The following is a 24,343-nucleotide window of genomic DNA, read 5'->3' as shown; positions in this document are numbered from 1 at the left end:
CAGAGAAATTTCTGAAGCTATCGATGGAGGATTTCCCAAAAGAATTCTTAGAAGAGTTACTGAAGGAATCCATCGTGAAATTCCTGTAGTTGTTTTCTGTAGAATTTCTGAAAAAAGCCTTGAAAGTTTTCCAGAGAAAAAATTCTAAAGAAATGCTAGGCAGAATTCCTGAAGTAATCCTTGGAGCATTCCATCCAAAATTTTTAGAGGAACTTTCAGAAAAATCCGTGAAGCAGCTTCTGAAAATATTACTGAATGAGGAATTTCTGAAGAAATTAGGGATTTTGTGAAGGAATTCTTAGAATAATTTCTGGAGGAATCCGTAGATAAATTTCTGCAGGAACCCCACGAGGAATTTCTGAAGAAACTATGGAAAATGTTCCTTGAAGGAAATCCTGAAGAAATGTTTGGAGGAATTCCTGAGGGAATCCTTGGAGGATTCATTTAGAAATATTAATAGGAACTACAAGAAGAATCCTTGGAAAAACTTTCGAAAAAAAAAAACTGAGTGAGCCCTAGGAGGAATTTATGGAAACATTGGTGGATAATTTTTTAAAAGAACTTTTAGATGTATTCCTGAAGGAATCCGTCGAGAAAATTTTGTAGGAATCCTCCGTGGAATTCCTGACGAAACCCTTTTCTGAAGAAATTTATGGACAAATCCAACACGAAATACTTTGAAAAGGTTTGGACGAATCCTTTCAAGATATTGTGGGAGAATTTCCAGAGAAAACCCTTGGATTATACTCTGGAGAAACACAGCAAGAAACTCCTCCTGGAAAAGTCCATAGAGGAATTTCCCAAACTTTAAACAAATCTTAAAGATGCCCATAAAGATTATCAGGAGAATTCCTAGATGAATTCCTCGTGGAACTTCTGAATAAAAAGGAGCTGCAGCAGAAATTTGCTGCTGATATTGTTGTTAGAAATTGTGGCAAACTCCTGAAAAACTTCATGGGGAAACTCCTGGAAGAATTCCCGAGGAAGTCCCGGAAGACATCCCGAAGGAATCTCTGTAGGGTTTCCCGGTGGATTTTCTGCTTTCCAGGAGCGATGCCATGGAGAATTACCAGAGGAACGGCTCGAAATATATCCAGAAATACTCACGCAACAAGTAGAGAAGAACTCTCAAAGGAACATCGAGAGGAGTTCTTGGAAAAAAAAAACCTGGAAAAAAATCCGAAAGAATTCCTGTAGCAATTTTTAAAGAAATTTATAGAAATTCCCGTAAAATTTCCGAAATTCTTGACAAAAAGTTCTGGAACAATTGTCGGAGGAACACTCCAACAATTGTATTGATGTTTAGCGAATAAAGTATTGCGTTTTACCATAGATTACTCGAAAGGACTATTCGTTTTAGTATAAAAATTTTAAAATAGTTTTCGACCACCAAAACTGATTTAATTTTAGAATATTTACGGATGGAGATTTTGATTAAAGAATTATCTGGATACCGTTGAAAAATTAAGTTTCCCGGGAAAACTTCTGCAAGAATTCTTGGGGAAACTTCAGAGGAAGGATCTTCTGGATTCTGCTAGTACCTTTTTTTATATTAAAGTGTATTTTACTTATATGCTAATCCTACACTTCTCTTCTAGTACCTAATTTCCAAAACAATTTCAAAAAAAAATCATAAAATAATTCTTACATTACAACTGGATGAATTCTCAGATGATTTCCCATAAGAACGTCTGGTGGAATAGTTTGTATAAATTTAGCTTGGAAATTCTGAAAGATTTCTGGAAGAAATTTCAGGGAGAATTTTCTAATACACATTTAAAGGAATTCTGAAAGACGTTTCAGCAAAAGCCCTGGAGAAATTCTTAGAGGAACTTTAACAAGAATGTCTGGAAAATGTTCATACGACCTTCTAGTAAACTTTGGAGGAATGTTTAGAAGAGTTCGGCACCAACATTTCAAAAGGGCGTAACTGCTTTTGCAACCAATGCCTTCTCACAGAGCTGTGGGTCGTATTTCATTCATCTCACGCAATTCAAATCCATTAGTCGAAAGAGGAGGATTTTATCTTTCTATTTGTGCTAGTGGATTGCTCGAGAGGGATGGGATACGCTCCACAGCTTTGTGAGAAGGCATTGGTTGTAAATGCAGTTACGCCCTTTTGAAATGTTGGTACCGAGTTTTGGTAAGAAGTTTTGAAAGAAACTTTCTGAAAAATTCATGAATAATAATGTATAATAATAATAATACAAATAAAGATGAATTGTAAATCCATTCATAGTTCACATTATTATAAAAGTTAAAGATCCCTGAAGAAGATCTAAAACCAAGACTAAAACCTTGCAACGAGTAAATTGTAGTTCGCTTAAGTTTATATAGGACTGCCGAGCCAATACAATTGATGCCCGAAGATTGTAAGCATGTTTACATTACCAGTGCCAGTGCTGCTAAAAGTCATGTATTTCACGGAACCGATGTTTTTGTTGGGTTGTTCCCGCTCGCTTCCATGTGAAAAAATACCTAATTTTAAGTTTTTTTTTTACCCAACCGTAATTTTGACTAGGTTGTATTCACTCAAATTTGATTACTGTGCTAGAAACTCAGTGTTGGGTTGACGTACTGAACTGCAAAAGTTGGGCTGTTTTTCTCTTCACTCTCTGACAACAATAAAAAGAGCCCATGGAAAGGGAGATAAAAAAGAGCTCAAAATTGAGTTTAAAAGTACCTAATTTTGAGTTTTTCAGTTTCTCCGTGGAGTGTAAATACAACTTAACAATGTTTTGTCAAGTATCGTCGGTGCTTTACAAATTCCTTTGTGTTCAACTGTCACCCCGTTCATCGGATGTCAAAAATACATAGTAAACGAATTAAATCAGCTGATCGTATCTGTCCAATGGCGAGACTAAATGGATAACAATAGACTGGATAAGCTAAATGATCACATATTTTACTTGGAGTACCGTAAACCGGGGTCAAATTGATCAGCGGGGTGAAATTGATGATTTAGATACTACATTGTAATTGCATACCAGGAACTTCTAAGGGCCGATTTCTTCGGCCCTAAGCGTCGCAATGATCTCAAACTTCTTATCTCATCTAATTCATAGCTTCTAATCAATCGATTGCCAATAGGACTTCCCGTCAATTTTTTGTTTTAACATTTTCGTAGAGTCTTGGTTGGAAAGTTATGAGACTATTCTGAATATGAATAAGTTAAAAAAGTTCTATTTTTTTACAAAAAAGTAGTTTATTATAACAGAAATTTTTTATTTTAAAGGAAATTGCCTACCTTAAGGCGATAAGGGGCAAAATTCAATATTTAATTTTACATTTTAAGGGTCAAATTCACTAGTTGTAATATTTTTGACGCGTTATTCGGGTTTAGAAGAGCAAAATTAAGTGGATAAGGAAATTTTTCTTTTTAACATATGCTTAATTGTATACTGATCAATTTCGCCCCAAAGTGGCATCTTCAATTTTTTGAAGCAATTCAACTAAAAGTTTAAATTAGTTAAACAAAATTCTGTCGCATGGTTCATGGAGATCCACTGGGTACTGGTTTTACAGAAAATATTTTTGCAATATTTGAATTGTCACTAATGTTATTCGCAAAAGTTGTTCAAAGTGATCAATTTGACCCCGGATTACGGTACAATTAACAATTGGCTTTTTTTAAAATGTCATTGAAAAATGTCATGGAAATGACAGTTGATGAATGCCCAGTTTGAACATTTTCGCGATACTCAAATATCACGTTGCTTATATCATGTTATAACTCAGAAGCCTGAATAACCCTAAGTCAAGTCACAGTTCACTTCCCGTGACTGCCAGTTCCAATTGATTTTAATTCAATATTATGTATTTCGTCGTGGCACATCGTCTTACGGCTGGACCCTCCGAGCATTGACCGTCTGCGATGCCGGTGGTGGGAGCATCATCCAGATAATGGCAACACGCGGACGCAAATCCGTCCACTATGCGCAGGGCAGTCGCATCCCAGTAAGTCACCCACAACGCTGCCGGCACTCGACAGCCCTGCGCGCAGATCGATCGATGCCCGGCGCGCACAGTGCGGCCGGCCGGCCGGTTCGATCTCACGCGAATCCGGGGCTAGCCCAAAGGCGCCAGCAGCGCCGCCGCTGCCTGCCAGCAAAATCTGTGGACCCTCCGGCGGTGGTGGACCCCGCGTGATGCCACCAAATGAGCCTTCGCGAGTGTCGAGGAGGAAATGAAAAGGGAAAGATTCGAAAGAAATGAACCCATAAGTACCATGGGTCGCCCGGTCCCAAAAGTCGTGATCTTATTCTTTATGCAATGAGAATCGTCGCCGTTGGTTTGTTTCGCGATTTGGAGACTGCGCAGGGCGCAGGAGAGTCGGCGATCCGGGCGCGCATCTTCCCGTTAACGGTTTAATTATACTCAGGTACTTGAACAATAGTAATGCACCGAATTAAATGATCGGCCTTCCACAACGAGGACGATGATCACGAATGATGATGACGGGGAAAGGTTTAATGAACTGCGCGCGCGGGAATCTTCCGCGCGTCAAAACAAGCGCAGTGTTGCCAGCCGGCCAGGTGCCGGATCAAGTCACGCGCGGGTGTGGAGATTTAATGCGATCGAATCGATTTTCCCGTCCCAGTTAGGGATCTTCTCCGGAGATCAACGTCCTCGTGCTTGCTTGCTCGCTCGCGCGCCCCGGCCAAATCGCTATCATCGTCGATCAGAAAATAATTTATTATTTTGTTCGTATCCCCATTTTCCGCACTGGGGGAAGACCTTCGCCTTGTCCTCACATCGGAACCTTTTAATATCTCGCAACGAGGCGAAGAAACAACACTCCACACGATTTTTTCGTGGTTTCTCCGTTCATGTGAAACGTGCTCGTATGATCGATTGCCCATGACGAGGTCGGCGACGAGGACCGTGATCATCGTCATCATCCATCGTCACGGGTCCACCGGGGCCAACAAGGAGGGAAAAATACACACCCACGCTGAGAGGAAAATTATACACCTCTTCTAGCCCGCCTGTCGACACACACACTTGCTCCGGGTGGACGTGTTTCGCCAACTTCCCTAGACTTTAATTTATGGAGAAATTTATTAAAATTTGACACTCGATAACTCTCGGTGTCGTCGGTCTCCGGACCGGGCAGCGCACATGCACATGTGTGACTCCGTTGTTGGGAGTGTCCATCCGTCCGACTAGAACTCGGCAATCGTCACTGATTTTTAATCAAACATAATTGAATTAAATATTGTGATGTATGCACTCGAGCTTGCTCCGGGACCCCGTTTTTCTCCCTGGTGGCAGCCGGTGTTGATGTCCCACTTCTTCGGGTGTCGGTCGGTATCATGTCATTCACATTTCGAATCAGAATGAAAAAAAAAAATTACAGTTTCCAAATCTTCTGCTAGGCCACGGCGGAAAGTTCTATGCAAATTTATGCAAAATTATTTCCTGTTAACATTCTATAAAACAGCGTAAAAATTGCGCCTCCGGTGGGCACTCCAGAATACACAGTGATTCACAAGCGATGGGTTACGGTCCTCAATGATTAAGGAGTTCGATGAACTGCTGGCAACACTGCTGTTCTATTTGAAGCAAAATTCACTGGCTGTGGCTATGTTTGCAGTGATCGATTTTTGTTGTTTGAGAAAAACCGAGAATTATGGCGCGGAGTTTATCCTTCGTCTCAATTTGTAAAGATAATGACATGATCTTTAATATTTGGGTTGTTGACAAAACAGAAGCTAAATTGGCTGCGTACTTTTTTATTCCTGAACAACCAATCATTATGAACCCGAAATCGAAACCGTTTGATGGTGATTCAAATCATAATGTACGATCTTTATCGTATTCTGTTCAAGTTGGGACAAGCTTACGACGGCGCATAAGGCAATCCATGACGACTTTTCGCCATGGGGGTGACAGCCAAAACTGTAAACACAGTGTAAGTACAACTTAACAAAGTTTCGTCAACTGTCGTCGGTGTTTGACAAATTCCTTTGTGTTCAACTGTCACCCCGATCATCGATTGTCAAAAATACATGGTAAACAAAAAAAATCAGCTGATCGTATCTGTCTCATGGATTGCCTTATTGGGTGGATTGTCGCAACAAATGCAGATTGCGACATTGTAATTTGTGTTGCGTGGTGGTTGAAATTTGATTCAGTGGTTAAGCGATTTCATATTCGGACTTCGATGGAAAATCTTGTGAGCATCTGGTTCGCAAGATTTTACGAAACAGTTCGATTGAAGACAATAAGGGTTTTCGTCTTGAGGTGATCAGATACTAGACAATCATTAAAAAGATAACATTCACTTTAACACAATTGGTGCAAAGGGCGTATCACTTGTCACACTTCAACTGTGTCCATGGCTTATTATGCCAGACAATGTGATGAATTTTACCAGTAATGATTTCTGTTTCAGATAGTCATAGACAGTGTTGCGAATTATCATGGCTATCACGAGGCAGGGGTGGGAACACTCACTTGCTTTTATCTCAGCTAAGAAGCGTGCAATCAAGAAACGGTGTATGGACGGTATCAGGTATCAGGTATCAGAAGGCCGGCTCCAGAGGCACGTTATCCTCCATTTGGGACATTTGTGCCATCGCCATACATATGAGCCTATTTCATCATTTACCTGAGGGAAAATGGGACAAGGGATGGGAATTGGGAAAGGGAAAGGTGATGAAATAGGAAGGGGTGCCCTAGAAGAGGGAATGAACGCATAAGCGCAACGAGAGCTCGTAGCTCATACCACAACGGGGTTAATCAGTGCCCTGAAAAGGACACTGTAAAACGCATAAGCGTAAAAAGAGCCTATAGCTCATTGGAGGCAGCTTGCGACGTCATGCGACTTTCAATATGACATAGAAAGGCACGTCATCAAAAGCATCCTCAATATTCAAGAAATCACCCAAGCAAAAACTACGTTTGAGCGAGTGCTTTCTTGAAAACGTATACAACTTTGTGTAAAAGAGTCACTGTGGACATCCCAAATTGGGAGACATGTGAGTTCACATGAACAGGCATGTTAGCCAGACGAACATCACAGATGTGATAATCGACAATGCGTTTCGAGCATTTCAGAAAGAACGACGTAACCAGATAAATCTGGAACTTATTCCTTCTTTTTACAACGCGCGCACCCTTTCGGGATAAAACTACAGAGTAATTTCACGCCATGAAAATACCCAATAGAAAACTACAAGAGTTCAAAACATGTTTGAAAAACTCAAATCCCTCTGGAGAAAAATAGGACAAAGCCCCATTTGCTGCAGGAGATTTGAAGTAAGCAGAGCTTTTTAGTGCCCACTAAATCGATTCTATAGCTACAACCCTCGGGGTAGAAGCTAAAGATTCGTAGCTATACAAAAGACTGGTTTATCCGAAGACATTTAGAACTTGAACAGGTCCGAGTTCCATTCAGGAATACCTCTTTCGGTCCGCACAGACCGCAGAGGACAAGCTTCTTTCAAAGCAGTAGCTATGGTATACCACAATGAAGGGCGTTGTAATAACAAAACCATAATGAAACTCTCTTGGAGCAGCAATGGAAGCGAGTTATCCATAAAATGTGATCGCAACCAATTATTACAGGTTCCCTAGCTTGTTGATCAGGGACGCCTGAATACGCAAAGTTTGCGAAGGAACACTCCAAAGTGCAAAAAGATCAAATGGAGAGTCCTCATCTGACACATGCCAATCAGCCAACCAACTGACAAATTCTGCTCATGCAGAGTTGGGTTAGGTGCAATTCTATGTTAAGTTAACCATGAACTGTACTACCTAAGTATTCCATCAAAGTGAAGCATCTCAAATCAATGTTTGAGCTACTTTAGATGCCAAATATCAGCGAAAAGATGCTGAAAACAAGAGCTTACTTGAAGGCATCCATAAGGAAAGGTTGAAACATACTGTTAACGTTATTCTAAAATATAGCATGCTCGAGGCACGACAGTTCATCTATAATGAAAAAAGCAAAGCTGGGTTCACAAGGTAACCTATACAGAAGTTACCCTACGAAATTGAACTTTTTGTAGTAGATCCACTTGGGCTACATACGCTTTTTACGCTGAAAATTGATCTGAGGTTTCCTTGTCGTAGCCACTACCCAAACTAGACAGGATTACACTCTTCACAATCACAGCACAAAAAGGAAACATCAACGACCAACCAAATCGGTGTTAATTGAAAAACGCCAATGGCGAAAACGCATTAAGCGAACCCATATAGGCAGTAATGTAAGCTAAATAACAACATTTGAATAACCCCGCCCTTATTTAGCCTCAAATTTGAGACTTAAGAAGGGCAACTGATTATCTCAGAGAAACGCAAGGTCCACTGCACCATTGCTCCGGTTAGCGCAGTAAGGGCGTAATACTGTGGAGGACGCCCTAATTCTCCACAGGCTCCGTTTGTGGTTAGGTTTTTATTAGACCCCCCTAACCATTCATTCTTTGGTACGGTAAGCATAAAGCCGCATAACACCATGAATTAGGGGTCACCTGTTTAGTGGACTCTTACCACTGGATCAGGCGGTCCGTAGTGTTATTCTTAGCCGATTGAGATAACCGCTACCGACACTACACAGCTATCTAGGCTGATCGGGAAAAGAAGTTAACATTGATGGTCAACTTCCAAACGAACCCGAACAGCCGGCAAAATCAAGAAACGGTGTATGCACGACTTTTCCCTTGTGGTTTTGTCTAAAAGTTCGCCGAATAGAGTAGAGGTAGAGGTCACACTTACATAGCAAGAAATTGGATTGACAGTTCTACCGAAAATTTCTTAAAATAAGATATGACATCCAAACACTCTAAAATTCAGATAAAAACATCCAGGAAGCCCAATCCATAATTTCATAGGTCATCTGCTAGTACTTGCTAGTACTGTTTTGAAACTGAACTGGATGTCTGCTATCTGTGCTGGTGGTGTAGTAATTTTGCGATTTAGATGAAAACCCTATGGAAAAATGGAAATCACGATAGTATATTAACAATTAAAAAAAAAACTGGTGATGCCGATTTGGCTATTCCGATGAATACTTTCAAACAGTTTTTTTCGGTGTTCTTTTGGGATTTCTGAGAGTTGTTCTTGGGATTCCTAGCAGAATTTCTCCCAAGAATTCCTCAGAGGTTTTTCACGGGGTTTCTGCCGGGGTACCTCCCTTTTTTTTCAGAGGGTTTCTCAAGTTTCTCACTGGGCTCCTCCTGGATATCGTTCAAAATCCTCTCCAAAGTTTCTTAATAAATTTCTCTACCCAGTTTTCTCTGGATTTCTTCCAAACTACCTCTCGAGTTTTGCAATACATCATTAAGGGGTTTTCGCAAGATTTCACCAAGATATTCTTCGGGAATTTGAATTACTTACAAGGAGTTTTGTAAGTTATCATAGAAGACATTCTGAGAAAAAACTGTTGAAAAATCGGCATAAAATCTCATGTGAATCACCGCAAGAAATGCGGTGAACAACTTCTAGGAAAAGCCTGGAAAACAGCTCTGAATGAAATCACGGGGAGAACTCTATGAGAAATAGCTTCTGCGAAATTCCTTTAGGAAATGTTCCAGCTGAACCACCTGTAAAAGTCCAAAGCGAAACACTGATGAAAGCTCACGGGAATTTCTTGAAGAAATTGCAGGAGAAGCTGCTGAAGAAATCCCGGCAGGAGCGACTGAAGAAAAATCGTGGAAAACTTTCTAGGAAATCTTTGCAGAGGCTCCAGTAGAAATCTCAAAAATAACTCTAACGGCGACTCTGGAGGAAATCCCTGGAAGATCTACTGGAGAAGTCTCGTGAGAAATTTTAGGAGAATTTCTGTGAAAACACCTGCCTCCGCAGGAATACCTCTGAGAATTTCCTCTAAGAAGAATTCCTTCTGGAATTTTATCAAGGGTTCCCCCTGAGTTTTCTCCAGGAATTCCTCAAAGAGTTCCTATTGAAAATCCTTCAAGGATTCTTCAAGAATCCAGAAACTTTCTTACGCAAAGATTTCGTACAAAGATTTCTCCAGGAACGGCTCCAAGATTGGATTCAATGATTACTGGGAGAAAAAAAGAGGAATTCTTCTAGGACTTCTCCAGGAATTCTTTCAAGAAATTAGGAATTCCTTCTGGTATATTCAGTAAATTCCTCCAGGAGGTGCTTCGGGAGCGACGAATTCCTTTAGGAATATTTTTCTCAGGAGTTCATCTGGCAAGTGTTCTAGAAGCTTCATATTGAGTTGATTCGGGGTGATTTCATGACAGCTTCTCCAGGGACTAAGCAGATACACCTGGAATTTCATCAAGAATACCTGTCACACAGTTCCTCCAGGTGTATCCCCTGGAATTCTTCCAGAAAGTTGTACAGGAATTCATGCACCAGTTTCTACGGTCAGCTTCTCAACGAGTTTCTTCTCCACTTCCTTGAAGATGCTCCTCAAGGGAGCCACCAAGAGGTCTTTTGAAAGAGATGCCTTCCGCTGTTCATCAGGGATTTTCTCCAAGAGTTACTCTGACAGTCAGTGTTTCAGGTGGAATCATAGGAAAACTCTTTGAGAAACCCATAGATTAGCTGTTGTTGGAGAAGTTCCTGCGGAAGCTCTTGGAAGAAAATGTTAGAGGCATCCTGTAGACAACTCTGGAAGCTCTAGGGTAGATTGAGGAGGAGGAATTTCCAGAGAATTTCCGGTTTTTTTTTCAGATAGAAGACACCCTGTTATAAATTTCTTTAAGGATTTTTGCAGGAATGCCTCAAATAAATTCCTCCAGTGATTCCTTTAAGGAGAATTTCTTCTGGAATTTTTCCAAGGGTTCCCCCTGAGGTTCCTTTAGGAATTCCTCAGAGGGTTACCACTGAAATTACTTCAAGGTTTCTTCAAGAATCCAGAAATTGTTTTACTCAAAGAATTCGTACAAAGATTTCTCTAGGTGCTGCTCCAAGATTGGCTAGGAAGAGGAGGATTGCTAGGAGAAAAAAAAGAGAAAAATAAATTCTTCTAGGACTTCTTCAGGAATTCTTTCAAGAAATTAGGAATTCCTCCAGTACATATATTCAGTAAATTGTTCCAAGAGGTGGTTGGGGAGCGACGAATTCCTTTAGGAACATTTGCCTCACGAGTGCATCTGGGAAGTGTTCTAGAAGCTTCATATTAAGTTCATTCGGGGTGATTTCATGACAGCTTCTCCAGGGATTCAGCAGATTCACCTGGAACTTCATCAAGAATACCTGTCACACAGTTGTATACCCAGGAATTCTTCCAGAAAGTTGTACAGGAATTCATGCGCCAGATTCTACGGTCAGCTTCTCAATAAGTGTTTCTTCTCCAGTTCCTCGAAGATGTTCCTCATGGGAGCCACCAAGAGGTCTTTTGAAAGAGGTGTCTTACGCTGTTCATCCGGGATTTTTTCCAAGAGTTACTCTGACAGTGTTTCAGGTGGAATCATAGGGAAAAGGGAAACTCTTTGAGAATCTTATAGATTAGCTGTTCTTGGAAAAGTTCCTGGAGAAGCTCATGGAAGAAAATATTGGAAGCATCCTGTAGATAAATTTGGAAGCTCTAGTTTAGATTTAGGAGGAGAAATTTCCTGAGCATTTCCATTTTTTTTCAGGAAGTAGACACCCTGTTACAAATTTCTTCAAGAATTTTTGCAGGAATACCTTCAATAAATTCCTCCAGCGATTCCTTTAAGAAATATTCCTTCTAGAATTTACCTCAGGGGACTATCTGGGAAGTGTTCTAGAAGTTTCATACTGAGTTTATTCGGGGTGATTTCATGACAGCTTCTCCAGGGAATTAGCACATTAACCTGGAACTTCATCAGAAATACCTGTTACACAGTTCCTACAGGTGTATCCCCAAGAATTCTTCCAGAAAGTTGTACAGGAACTGCTCCAAGGTTGACTTCAATGATTACTTGGAGAAAAAAGGAGATAAGAAATTCTTATAGGACTTTTCCAGAAATTCTTTCAAGATAAATATCAGGAATTCCTTGTATTCCTCCAGTATATTCAGTGAATTCCTCCAAGAGATGCTTGGGGAGCGACGAATTCCTTTAGGAATATTTTTCTCAGGGGTTCATCTGGGAAGGGTTCTAGAAGCTTCATACTGAGTTTATTCGGGGTGATTTCGTAACAGCTTCTCCAGGGACTCAGCAGATTCACCGGGAACTTCATCGGGAATACCTGTGCCACAGTTCCTCCAGGATACCTCCAGGTGTATGCCAAAGAAATCTTCCAGAAAGCTTTACAGGATTACTTTCACCGGTTCAAGGAGTTTCTCCTCCACTTCCTCGAAGATGTTCCTCACGGGAGCCACCAAAAGAGATGTTGGAAAAGATTCCTTCAGCTGTTCATCCGAGATTTTCTCCAAGAGACACTCTGAAATTGTTTAAGTTGCAATCGTGGAGAAATTCTTTAAGACATTCGTAGGTCTGTCTTGGAGAAGTTCCTGGGGAAACTCATGGAAGAAAATACTGGAGCCACCCTGTAGGCAATTCTGGTAATGCTATGGTGGCTATGGGAGGAGAAATACCGTGAGGATTTGCTATTTCGGTGTGGTGATTTTCAGTTTTCAGTCAGCAATGACACATGTCACAGCAGAATGCTTGTTAAAAGGCTATTCTCTCTACATCAGGCCGGGATCGGACCGAGTCTCTTAAAATTTAGCTCAACATAATTTAACATTGCAACTCAAACTTTGCGTTTTCGTTCGTAGTGATCACTGGCGCTGATAACCGATCGGATTCTTCAACTTCACCTAGATTAAAGCACTGCACTAAAATGATGATACATTCGCTCGCCTACTGGCGACCGTATGTAATCACAGCAACAGCGCAAGGTCTTGTGGGCGGCTGTTTGTCATCCGCGAAGACTTAAAATGGCACAGAATCCAAAGCGAAATTAGATTCAATATGTTTAATCATTAATTAATTAGATTTTCTTACTGATGACAAAACTTTAAGTCCGACAAACATGAGTGAGAACCACTCCAGTTCCACCCCTACCGCAAACTGTTCCGCTTGTGCACAACACACCCGACATGCCCGCTGGACATTTACTGGACTTCATCTCCCATTCCGTTCCTATCACCTCTCTCCTGATCCGTTGTGAATCTTCAAACGACTCACAACGGTACGGGTGTTACAATATTGCATATGTGACCGATTCTACCACTACCAGCCGCTGCACACCCTCCCTGTCTGTGCATTGTGTACCTTTCCGCCTCTACAGTGTTTATGAATAATGCATAATTTCACAGGGATCACTTTTCCCGATCTATCACGACGACACGACGCCGACGACGACCAACCTAGCTGCCGCCGCAAAAAGGGGTTTCATAATCAATTATCTCCCAACGAACCTCAAAATTATCTCGTTGCTCAAGGCTCCCACTCCTCGCGTTCCATTCTCACCAAGGAAACAAGAGCACACATGGGGCAGCACAAACTGCTCCGAACCGAGCACAAAAGCACCGCCCGTACCCGTACCGGGGGCCCAGGGACGAAAGTCGAGAACCGAATGTGATACATCTTCCCGTTCCTTCCGGGCTTGAAACCGAACTGTGTGGCGTGGAACTTCTGCAACAAATGAGTGGATAATCCCTGCCGCTTGGTTGGGGGTTCCTGTTGACGTCGTCGCTTTCATAGGCGTAGATTGGAGGGGTTCGAGGTACATCCTGCTCCTAGAACTACTGCTTAATATGCACAGTAAGGTGAGCCCCGGTAAACCAAATCCTCGCTACGTCTATGGACGTCGTCGTCTCATTCACATGGGCTGCTGCAGCAGTGGTAGTCACCGTGTCGTCGACGTTCGGCTTCGGAGTGGGTGGAGAAGGATTCCTCCCGGAGGCAATTCCCGTCTCGTTCCGTTCGCTCCTCTTTCCAGATCGGTTTGTAGTTCGTTCCGGCGTACCCGCCCGGACAACACAATGCGAATATCTAGATAAATAGGTGTATCATATATTTTTTTAATTTAATTATCCGATTTTCGTGGCCCGAGGCGCCCCATCGGACGCTGGCTGCTCTCCGGACGGAATGGAAAGTTCTGTCCCACCAGATGATGGATAGTCCGCGCGCGCGTGGAGATTTGCTTGCCGGCTCCCGCCAGTCAGTTATCTCCGCGCTACAATCGTTCCGGATCGGAACGGGGTTTCAATTACCTGCCTAGAAGGCTCGAAGCAGCAGCGCAGCCATTCGTTCCACCCGGAGATTCCACCGACCGGGACACAATAGAGCGAAACCGAACCGCTGCGCTGCCGTTGCTGCAGCAAGCAGTTCCGAGTCAGCCGTCATATTATGCAACTTCGACGTCTCCTGATGCGCTGCTGCTAGACGATGACGTTTCCCTTCAATCCAAGAGGGGCTTCCCCATCTACTACTGACAGGACGGGGTAGTGCAGAAGTTATGCGATGCCTTTATGATGATAGTTTTAATCATCATGTGTGTGGCGGCTGAACAGTGAACACACTGTAAAACACCGTTTCGCATAGAAGAAATGGCATCGAACGCTTCATGAAGTTTCTTAATTGCCTCCCGCTACTCTAGAAACAACGCGACTAGTCAATACCTAACAACAACGGAGAGCGTCGTCATGCTTAAGAACGAACGGGGAGTTCATAACACTCATCCGCCGCCACACGGTAATGAGATGAATAATGAAAAACTATGTTCTAGCTTATGCTCCGGTGGAGATCAACTCCCGCTGTCTGTAAGATTACAGCAAATTTAATCACCGGCAATAGCAATCCTTTCACCTCCGGATCATTACAGAGTGCGGTTATAGGTGTCGGTGGTACACATTGTAGGGGTACCTACCTAGCAGTCCGTAAGTGGTTGTTGAACATTGTTGGAAACATCGGCAACTCCGAGTTGTTCGATTAGTTAATTGTTATTGTTACTTTTTGCGTGGATTATGAATCCCTTCTAAACACGTGTTCAACGCTTTGTACAATTGAATAATTACCTAAGAATGTTGATGATTTATCTGCGTATACTTTAATAATTTGCACAACATCTTTCCTCATGGTTTGCTGTCCCGTGACGTGGGTAGAATACCTTGGAATGTTGCGTTACGGTGTAAGATCTACTACATTCAATTTAGATCTTGTTTTTTTCCTAACAAGTGCAGCCGAACTCCTGTAGGAACATTCTAGAATGAAGATTTAATGTAGTTTTTTTTTTCTGTGTTTCTGTTTGTGTTTTTAGGTGTTTACTGATAATGAACACCGCGTTTTCCAGGCTGTCTTCTTACCAATTCAGTTCATTTTTTGTCTGCGATAAGTCAATAACAAACTGCACTGAAAAAATCAGCTGGATTGATCGCAGCTGAGAAATTGCGATGGGCGTAAAGTGGGCGGCAGCTTCTAATAGGAGACTCCACTGTATAGCCGTTGCAAGAATGTCACAAATAGCTTATTCAATAAAAGATGTCAATACCGTTTTGTATTCCGAATTTTCGGCCACCCAGTCCTGCAGCGACCATGAAAATAAAGTCATAGATGAAAAAATAAACCAGATAAAATATGCAGGTAGTTGTATCAAAATAATCAAATACTATTGTTGGAAGAAAAGCTGCGATCGTCGCCAGAATTATCCGAATTCATTAAATCTTTATTACCGAGAGAGAGAGAGTTACAAATTCCTATAGGAAATATAATTTTAGTTTTCTTAGTAGTCATTCCCATTACCCATTAACTTACATTTAGTAATTCGCTTGTCTTCAACGTTTACGATACAACTCAGTCTAGAGCATCCCTACCGCCGGTGTACGTTGGGCTGTTATATAACGTTTTGTTAAGCAAACGGCGATTTCAAGAGTAATTAAGTGGTTTTTACCTTATTGTACCACCTACAATCCGTGGATTCAGACAGTAGAATTTCCCAACTATATTCACTGCTTCCTAGACGTATCTGCGGTGAAAAAGTCTAATCACAAATTCACAATAAATAGCAAATAATGTTCATGATCTGCATCACCTCACCTTAAGCTATTAGATTAAATCAAATAAAGAGCACTTATATTCGAGTAATCACTGATTCATGGGAGTATAGTATATCAAATATTTGCCAGCTATTAAACAGTATTTTCTGCAAATCAGTTTAGCTAAACCGTTTCGTCTCAGCTCACAAATTTCTGCTTATCATCATGTATGACAAATTGAACAACGGGAATGACGGATGGTGTCATTCAAGTGGTAGCTGATTTCTAGGTAGCGTTGGTGGTAGTAGCAGTACGAGGGGCTCGCTGATCGACGGGCGCGCTTACAGTCCCCCCGAAATGCGCAGAAGGTTCTCCTGGAGCGCATTGGTCCTTAACGCCTACGTCGAGCACTGCTAACTTCACAGTGGGGCGTTCGTAGATGCCTTGACTAGTCTGCACTGTAGCTCTTCTTACTTGGCCGTCCGAACTTGGTCTGGTCGCGATTACCCGTCCTAGTGGCCAGCTGTTACGAGGAGCTTTCGGGTCTACAATGACTACGACATCGTTGACTTGAATTGGTTCTACCTTGGTGAACCACTTGGAGCGGCGTGTGATCACGGGCAAGTAGTCTCTCAACCACATCCTCCAGAATTCGTTAGCCATAATCTGCGACTGTTTGAAGCTGTTGCGAAGCATTGACGGACTGTCACTGTATGGCACCCATGGTTTCAGTCCGTTCGACGTTCCCAAGAGAAAATGGTTGGGTGTCAGCACTGGTGATTCGTCGTTTTCTAATGGGATCTCGGTCAGTGGTCTTGAATTGATTACGTTCTCGATTTCGATTAGAGTGCTGTTCAGTACCTCGTCTGTGGGCAGCCTTCTCCATTGTAGTCTGGACAAATTCGACTTTACGTTCCGGATCAGGCGCTCCCAAGCCCCGCCCATGTGTGGAGACGCTGGTGGTATGAAGCTCCACTCAGTGCTTGGTGTGGTGAACTCGCTCATCAGTTGTTCCTGGTCGACATTCTGCAAAATTTCCTTCAGCTCTTTGCTTGCACCCTGGAAATTGGTGCCGCGATCGCTAAAGATAATAGCGGGAGCCCCTTTTCTAGCCATAATGTTGCGTAACGCCAATATACAAGAATCAGTTGTCAGTGTGTGGGCTAGTTCTAAGTGGATTGCGCGTATCGTAAGGCAAGTTGCCAGGACTCCCCACCGCTTTTCGGAACGGCGTCCAACAGTAACGATCATGGGACCGAAGTAGTCCACTCCCATGAAGGTAAATGGTCGTGTAAAGGCGGCTAGACGTTGCAGTGGCAAGTCACTCATGAAAGGAGGTTGTGGAGTTGCGTGGTAATTTTTGCATTCTTGGCATTCCTTTCGTACGGTTTTGTACACTGCCTTCAGTCTTGGAATCCGGTAGCGCTGACGTACTTCATTGATAGTTGTTTGGTGGTTCTGATGGTTGAACCGCTTGTGGAAGTCGAGGAGGATTAACTTGGTGATTGAGTGGTCGCGAGGAAGAAAAATTGGTTGAACTGCATCTCGGGCGATGACCGAACAGGCTTGCGTTCTTCCTTGGATCCTAATAACCTTAACTTCATCCAGAAAGACGCATTGACGAAAAAGAGGGCTACTTCTTGGCAAATGCTTGTCCGGATTTTTCGAGTTCCTGTTCTTCGAAAGGATTGTAATTTCATCGGCAAAGGCAGCTAGCTGTGCCACGCGGTAAAGATAGTATTCTGCATCTCTCAGCTCTTGGCTATTCAACGGTCCGCTGTTGCGATCTGCTTGTTGAACGGTAAGCCTCAAGTTTCGAACGTAGCGGAGTACATAGGCAGTGCAACGAAGCATTTTTTTCCAATCAGAGAATCGACTAATGTCAACTGCACATTCATCGACTTTCGTATGCTGCAGCAGATGTGGACGTAGCTCTTCCGTTGTGCTTCCAAAGTGATGCTTTGAGGAGGGCCAATGCTCAGCTGATTTCCATAAGAACTCCGGACCTCGGAACCAGCGGCTCGATGAAGACAAATCCGAATTATGACGCCACTTTGTTCCCTCATCTGCCACGTTTTGCTTGGTTGGAATCCAATTCCACTCGCGTGTATCCGAAACTTCTAAAACCTCGCTAACTCGAAAGGCAACGAACTGACTGTAACGACGGTGATCAGAATTTAGCCAGCAAAGCACGTCCTTAGAGTCCGTCCAGAAGAATCTATGTTTTACAGCGAACGATAGTGTGCTGCAGACGGTTTGTGCCAAGCGAACTCCAATAACGGCAGCCTGAAGTTCGGATCGTGGGATTGACAAAAACTTCAGTGGTGAAACTCTTGTCTTGGACCCCAATAGCGCACACTCAACGATTGATCCCTCTTGAAATCTCAAGTACGCCACCGCTGCGAAGCCGGCTTCGCTCGCGTCTACAAACGTATGCAACTGAACTTCGTTGTCTTCAGATGTAGATGTTAGGGAACGGTAGCAACGAGGAATTTGAAGTTCTGCTATTTCAGGCAAAGCTGCGCACCAGGTTAACCACTTTTCGAAGTGTTGATCGTTGATCACGTCGTCCCAGCCGATTGAAGACCGCCATATTTCCTGAAGAAGCGTTTTCAGCACCATTAGGAAATGGCCAATGAAGCCTAGTGGGTCGAAAACCATCATCAAAGTTCGCAGGACTTCCCGTTTTGTAGGACGGCGGCCTCCTGACAGCAAAACTTCGTCTATGCGGTTTGAAATCTTGAACGTAAAGCAATCTGTAGACGTGTTCCACCACATGCCGAGAATTTTCTCAACACAGCCATCCTCGCCGAAACTTTTCTCAGCTGTAGAAGGTTCTTCTAATTCCGCCAATACTGTAGAAGAGTTGGATGCCCAATTGCGGATTTCGAAGCCTGCCGAAGCATGGATTTCCCTCACGTCTCGTGTCAACTGAACTGCTTCTTCCTCCTGCTCCACGCTTAGAAGCATATCGTCGACGTAGTGTCGCTTCACAATAGCCTCAACGGCAGCCGGATGTTCTTGCTGAAACTTGCTTGCGTGCACGTTCTTGACATACTGCGCCGTACTTGGTGAGCAACAGGCTCCGAAGGTCATCACTTGAACGATGTACGTACTAGGCTCGACGTCGGTTATATTTTCCTTCCAGAAGAAGCGCTGGCAGTGCTGGTCATCATTCCGCATCAGGATCTGGTGGTACATTTCGCGGATGTCACCACACACGGCGATTTTGTACTCTCTGAATTGCATTAGTACTGACAGTAGCGAAGTCAACAGGTCTGGGCCCTTCAGCAAGACGGTGTTCAGAGATACTCCGTGGACAGTTGCAGCTGCATGCCAAACGAGCCTAGTCTTTCCGGGTTTGTTTGGGTTCACTACCGGAAATATTGGGAGATACCACACGCGGGGGTATCCTGTTTTAACCTCTTCGTTGGACAGCTTTCGGATATATCCCTTCGATACATGATCTTCGATCTTCGCTCTGACTACGTTCGCTAACTGCGGGTCGTTCTTCATCCTCCGATCCAGACATTCCCATCTCTTCAGTGCCATTGGTTTGCTGTCTGGAAGTCGAACGGTATCGTACTTCCAGAGTAGTCCTGATTCGTACCGCCCATCTCGTTGTTTGGTGAGCGATTCCAAGAGTATCTGTGCCCGTTGGTCGTTTTGCGATTGCAACGGCTTATCTGGTTTCACAATGCCGATACTATCGAGCAAAAAATAGTTTTTTACGGTTTGGTGCAGGTCTTCGTCCGAGTATTGGTTGCACTCGCACACCTGAAGAGAGTGATAGTTGACGGAATTCGTTGTTGTACCCTCAGAAATGCAGCTTCCGTAGATAGTCCAACCAAGTCGTGTTTTGGTGGCTATAGGCTCTTGCGGCCGGCCTTCTCGACTCTTCAGCGGGTGACCAAGATTGAGATTATCCAGGCCTATGAGAATTCGAGGGCACGCATTCTCATACGACTCAATCGGTAGTCCTGCGAGGTGCCGGAACGTTTCCTGGATATCACCGTACAATAGCGTCTGAGGTCGAATCTGAAGGCTTTTGACGGTTTGTACTGACGACAGCTGATACTTCCTCGATTGATCGTTACTGCTGGATATCTGCAAACTGACTCTCTGAGAAGAATTCTCCAGGCGTTGAGAACCTCCAGTCCACTTAAGGCACAGCGATGTCTTTGGCCCTTCTACGCCGAGCTCGTCGGCCAGACTCTGTTCCATTATGGAGAGTTCGGACCCATCGTCGATGAACGCGTACGTTCGCACGGTTTTTGAAGGCCCATAGAGAAGGACTGGAAGAATTCGGAAAAGAAGTTTTGACTGGCTTTGGTGAATATTACAGCTCTGTTGTGTTGTCTCTGCAGGCACGATTGCGTCAGTCGCCGTTCCGTTGGATTGATGTCTATCGACGGTATGGAGAAGCGGGTGATGTAGATAAGTGCAGCCGTTTGTTCCGCACGCCTTTTGTTGTCGGCACGAACCGTTGTGCCTTCGCAGGCACTTTCGACACAGTTTGCATTCGCGAACAGCGGCCCATTTTGAGTCGCAGCTGAATTCGGCAAACCGTTTACACTTTGCGATATTCGGGCAACCGCCTTTACAAATTGGACATTCTTTTTCTATTTCGTCGGAAGTATACTGTTTCACCTTCGATGACACCACGTGATTGCTATCAGAATCGCCTTCTGCGTGCACGTTCAAAAAACCATCTTTTTTGTTGGAACGAGGCTTAGAATCACTGCTAACCGACGGCATCACTGCGCTGGCATCCTCTGCTGTTGAATACAACCAAGTACTGAAATCGTGTAGATTGGGAATCGGTGTGTTTCTCGAGTATTTGGCCCAGTCAAGCTTCAAAGACGATGGTAGTTTTTCTACAAGCTCGTAACGTAGCGAAGCGTTGTAAACAAAGTCATTCACTCCGCAAGCTTGGATCGTTGCGACCAGGTTCTCAACAGTGAGCGCGAAATTGACTACCGTCTCTAGCCGGTCGATGTTCGGCGATGGTAGAGTTCTGACCTTCTTTACAATTGCTTGAACGATTGCTTCCGGCCTTCCGTACAACATCTTCAGTGTTGACATCACTCCCGCGACGTTAGACGGATGGAGAAGTCGGCATCTGACTGCTTCTAACGCCCTTCCTGTAAGGCACTTCCGGAGACGCAACATATTTTCTTCGTTTGAAAATCCACACATTTGAGTGGAACTGTTGAAAACCGAAAAGAAAAGCGGCCAGTCTTCCGGGTTTCCACCAAACTCTGGGAGATCCTTAGGGACTGCTTGTCGCGCAGCCAGCTGACTGCGGTTAAGTATGCAGATCGTCTCGTCATCGACGGTCTGCACAGGTTGAACTGTCGGACGCTGATGTTCACCACCCATTGGAGTTGATCGTTGCCCTGGGATGAAGCGATTCGGCTGCATTAATGTTTCCGTCCTCGTGTGTGAAAGTTGTGCATGTTGCGCTGGATGACTGCCGACGATAGGAGAATTTGCGATCTGGAAATCTCGCCCGGTAGGTGATGGTTGCTGACCTAGTTGATGAACTGGATGCTCAACGTTCGGTCTGAGGTTTCGAGCAGAATGCTCCGCAGGCCTCCGCGAGTTAATCGCCACGGGCCCATCTACCTCATCCACTACACCGGAATCCACGTCGGCACCAAAACAATCTGTATCAGCCATCCACTGTTCGATCTTCGAAGCATTGTCGAGAATCGATTCACTGTCACTCACCACTGTTGACGACTCACTCCCAAACTCAAGGAGAACTTCGTATTTCTTCTCCAAAAATTCCTTCTCAAGCCTTTCTCCTCTTCGATTTTCATCAACTGCAGCTTCAGCCTCCTTCTTGCCTCACTCTGCATGCTTTTCCCACTGCTCCTGGATCGCTGCGACGGATTTAGAACTTGTTGCATCTGAGCCTCCGAGTTTCGACCACCACCGGAGGGAGCCAACGAACGACGGAGAAGAGCAGCGCATTTGGCACAGCTCCAACTGTGATCTTCGGTTTCGTCCGTTACCTTCGCACACTCACAATGGAACCATCCTCTGCACGCATCACACTGAATCATGTTCATGGTATCTAGCCCATCACACAACTGACAACTTGACTGACGATTCGGACGCGCATTACGTGGCGGATTACGACGCGGAAAGCTAGTGGTACTACCGGGTTTATTACTGGAGCCCTTCGGAATGGTTCCCGTTTCATGGTGACCAGAGATTCGCTTATCTACGTTTACCTGGGAAGCGGTGCCTACCGCATTGTCCGTCGAAAGTACGGCCGCAGTCTGCGCAGACGTTGCCACTGTTGCGCTGGCGGTGACCGTTAATCCATTGCCATTGTTCCCGGATCCGGTCTTGGAATGCTTCGACGACATCTTCTCACAATTCGGTAAATGAATTTGTAAATTGTTGGAAGAAAAGCTGCGATCGTCGCCAGAATTATCCGAATTCATTAAATCTTTATTACCGAGAGAGAGAGAGTTACAAATTCCTATAGGAAATATAATTTTAGTTTTCTTAGTAGTCATTCCCATTACCCATTAACTTACATTTAGTAATTCGCTTGTCTTCAACGTTTACGATACAACTCAGTCTAGAGCATCCCTACCGCCGGTGTACGTTGGGCTGTTATATAACGTTTTGTTAAGCAAACGGCGATTTCAAGAGTAATTAAGTGGTTTTTACCTTATTGTACCACCTACAATCCGTGGATTCAGACAGTAGAATTTCCCAACTATATTCACTGCTTCCTAGACGTATCTGCGGTGAAAAAGTCTAATCACAAATTCACAATAAATAGCAAATAATGTTCATGATCTGCATCACCTCATCTTAAGCTATTAGATTAAATCAAATAAAGAGCACTTATATTCGAGTAATCACTGATTCATGGGAGTATAGTATATCAAATATTTGCCAGCTATTAAACAGTATTTTCTGCAAATCAGTTTAGCTAAACCGTTTCGTCTCAGCTCACAAATTTCTGCTTATCATCATGTATGACAAATTGAACAACGGGAATGACGGATGGTGTCATTCAAGTGGTAGCTGATTTCTAGGTAGCGTTGGTGGTAGTAGCAGTACGAGGGGCTCGCTGATCGACGGGCGCGCTTACAACTATTTTGTGTACTGAACGTTTTCCAAACGTATCCTTCGGAGATTACCCTACCTCTAACAACACCAGAATTTCCGTGACACCAAACCTGAGAAATCTTAGAGCTGTCTGCATCTTTCTTAGGTATCCAACTAACCATCCTTTCACTTTCCTCAGTAGTTGCAAGCATGTGGCCAGTTCTCAATCATTTGAGGATTGCGTCAGTTTTATGTAAGAGTCAGGTATTAGTCCCAATTCTGTTTGCTTTGGTTCGGACGGTAGGAAGCAAAACTCATAATAGCGGTCTAGGAATGTACCACCTTAACCTACGAATTGGTGCCACTTGCTTATCATTCGACTTGCTAATCATCTTTTCTTATTGTTTGTTAATAGGGGAAATTGTATATTTTTGGCAGATTTGTTCTCTTCGTCATGGGGAGTGTTTTAAAAGCTGTTGAACTCAGAGTTGGCCTCAAATCCTTCCCAACCGAGCTGAATTATATAAACGACCAAATTTCAGGAAATTAGGTCGACAAAAACCGTTCATGATGAAGAGAACAAACCTGCTGGTAGTACCCAACGTCACCATATTAAAAAATGATATCGATTATTTATTTCACCCTATTTAAAAATGGTATCGATTACTATAACAAAGCCTTTTTCTGGAGATTAACTTCGCCACTTGCTGTTTGATACTAAACATTGTATTTCAATATACAATCAGAAAAAAAAAAAATAAAAAATAAATTGAAAAAATAAAAAAAAAAATCAGTGCATTCTTAGTAAAAACTTTAATAACAAGCTTTGAAGTAATACGATTTGATCTTCTAAGAAATTCCTATATAGAAACTCGTTGACAAATTTTCATAACGATTCTGCAAATAATTCCTTGAAGTCCTTGGAAAGCTCTCTTTAGCATTACTCCAGGGAAAACATTATTGCTAAAGCTGAACAAATTTCACCACGAACTTCACCAGAGATCCCATCATTAGCTCCTTCCTGTAAAACTCTTCCAGGCATACCGCTGAACACTTTTCCATTTTTTTTTGCTGTTAGACATTGGGTCGAGTGAAACCAATTAAACCCAGACGGATTCTGATTGGTTGTGCCAGAGGATAGAGGAGGGCTCCTAAATCAAGCAAACATTTTCGACAAGTAACGATTTTGGTAAGATGCTGCACATTTAGGTGGGCACGAATTAATCTGGTAAGTTATAGTTTATCCAACAAGAACTTTATTAGAAATTCCGTCAGTGGTTCTCTCTAGAACTCTTTCAGCAATGCTTCCTCGAATGTCTTCCAGGATTTCTCACAGCATCCTTTCCAATTTTTGTCACATTTCTTTATTGAATTCCAGCCAGAGGTTCTTCC

The 24,343-nt window shown here is 43.3% G+C and overlaps 1 protein-coding gene across 1 annotated transcript; it reads right to left on the bottom strand.

The window, feature by feature from the left end:
* Positions 1-3,892: 3,892 nt before the first annotated feature.
* On the bottom strand, positions 3,893-22,254 carry LOC134290398 (uncharacterized). The gene is made up of 4 exons (XM_062857537.1): positions 21,678-22,254; positions 16,349-21,609; positions 13,724-13,892; positions 3,893-4,164 (listed from the first exon to the last, which is right to left on the bottom strand). Exons 1-4 carry the CDS (start codon positions 22,252-22,254, stop codon positions 3,893-3,895), a joined length of 6,279 nt encoding a protein of 2,092 aa, XP_062713521.1.
* Between the last annotated feature and the right edge of the window lie 2,089 nt (positions 22,255-24,343).

This window comes from Aedes albopictus, chromosome 3 (genome assembly GCF_035046485.1).
Source record: "Aedes albopictus strain Foshan chromosome 3, AalbF5, whole genome shotgun sequence".
Classification (NCBI taxonomy): Eukaryota; Metazoa; Arthropoda; class Insecta; order Diptera; family Culicidae; genus Aedes; species Aedes albopictus.
The sequence above is the reverse complement of the archived record's forward strand: the minus strand, read 5'-3'. Positions and strand labels throughout refer to the sequence as shown.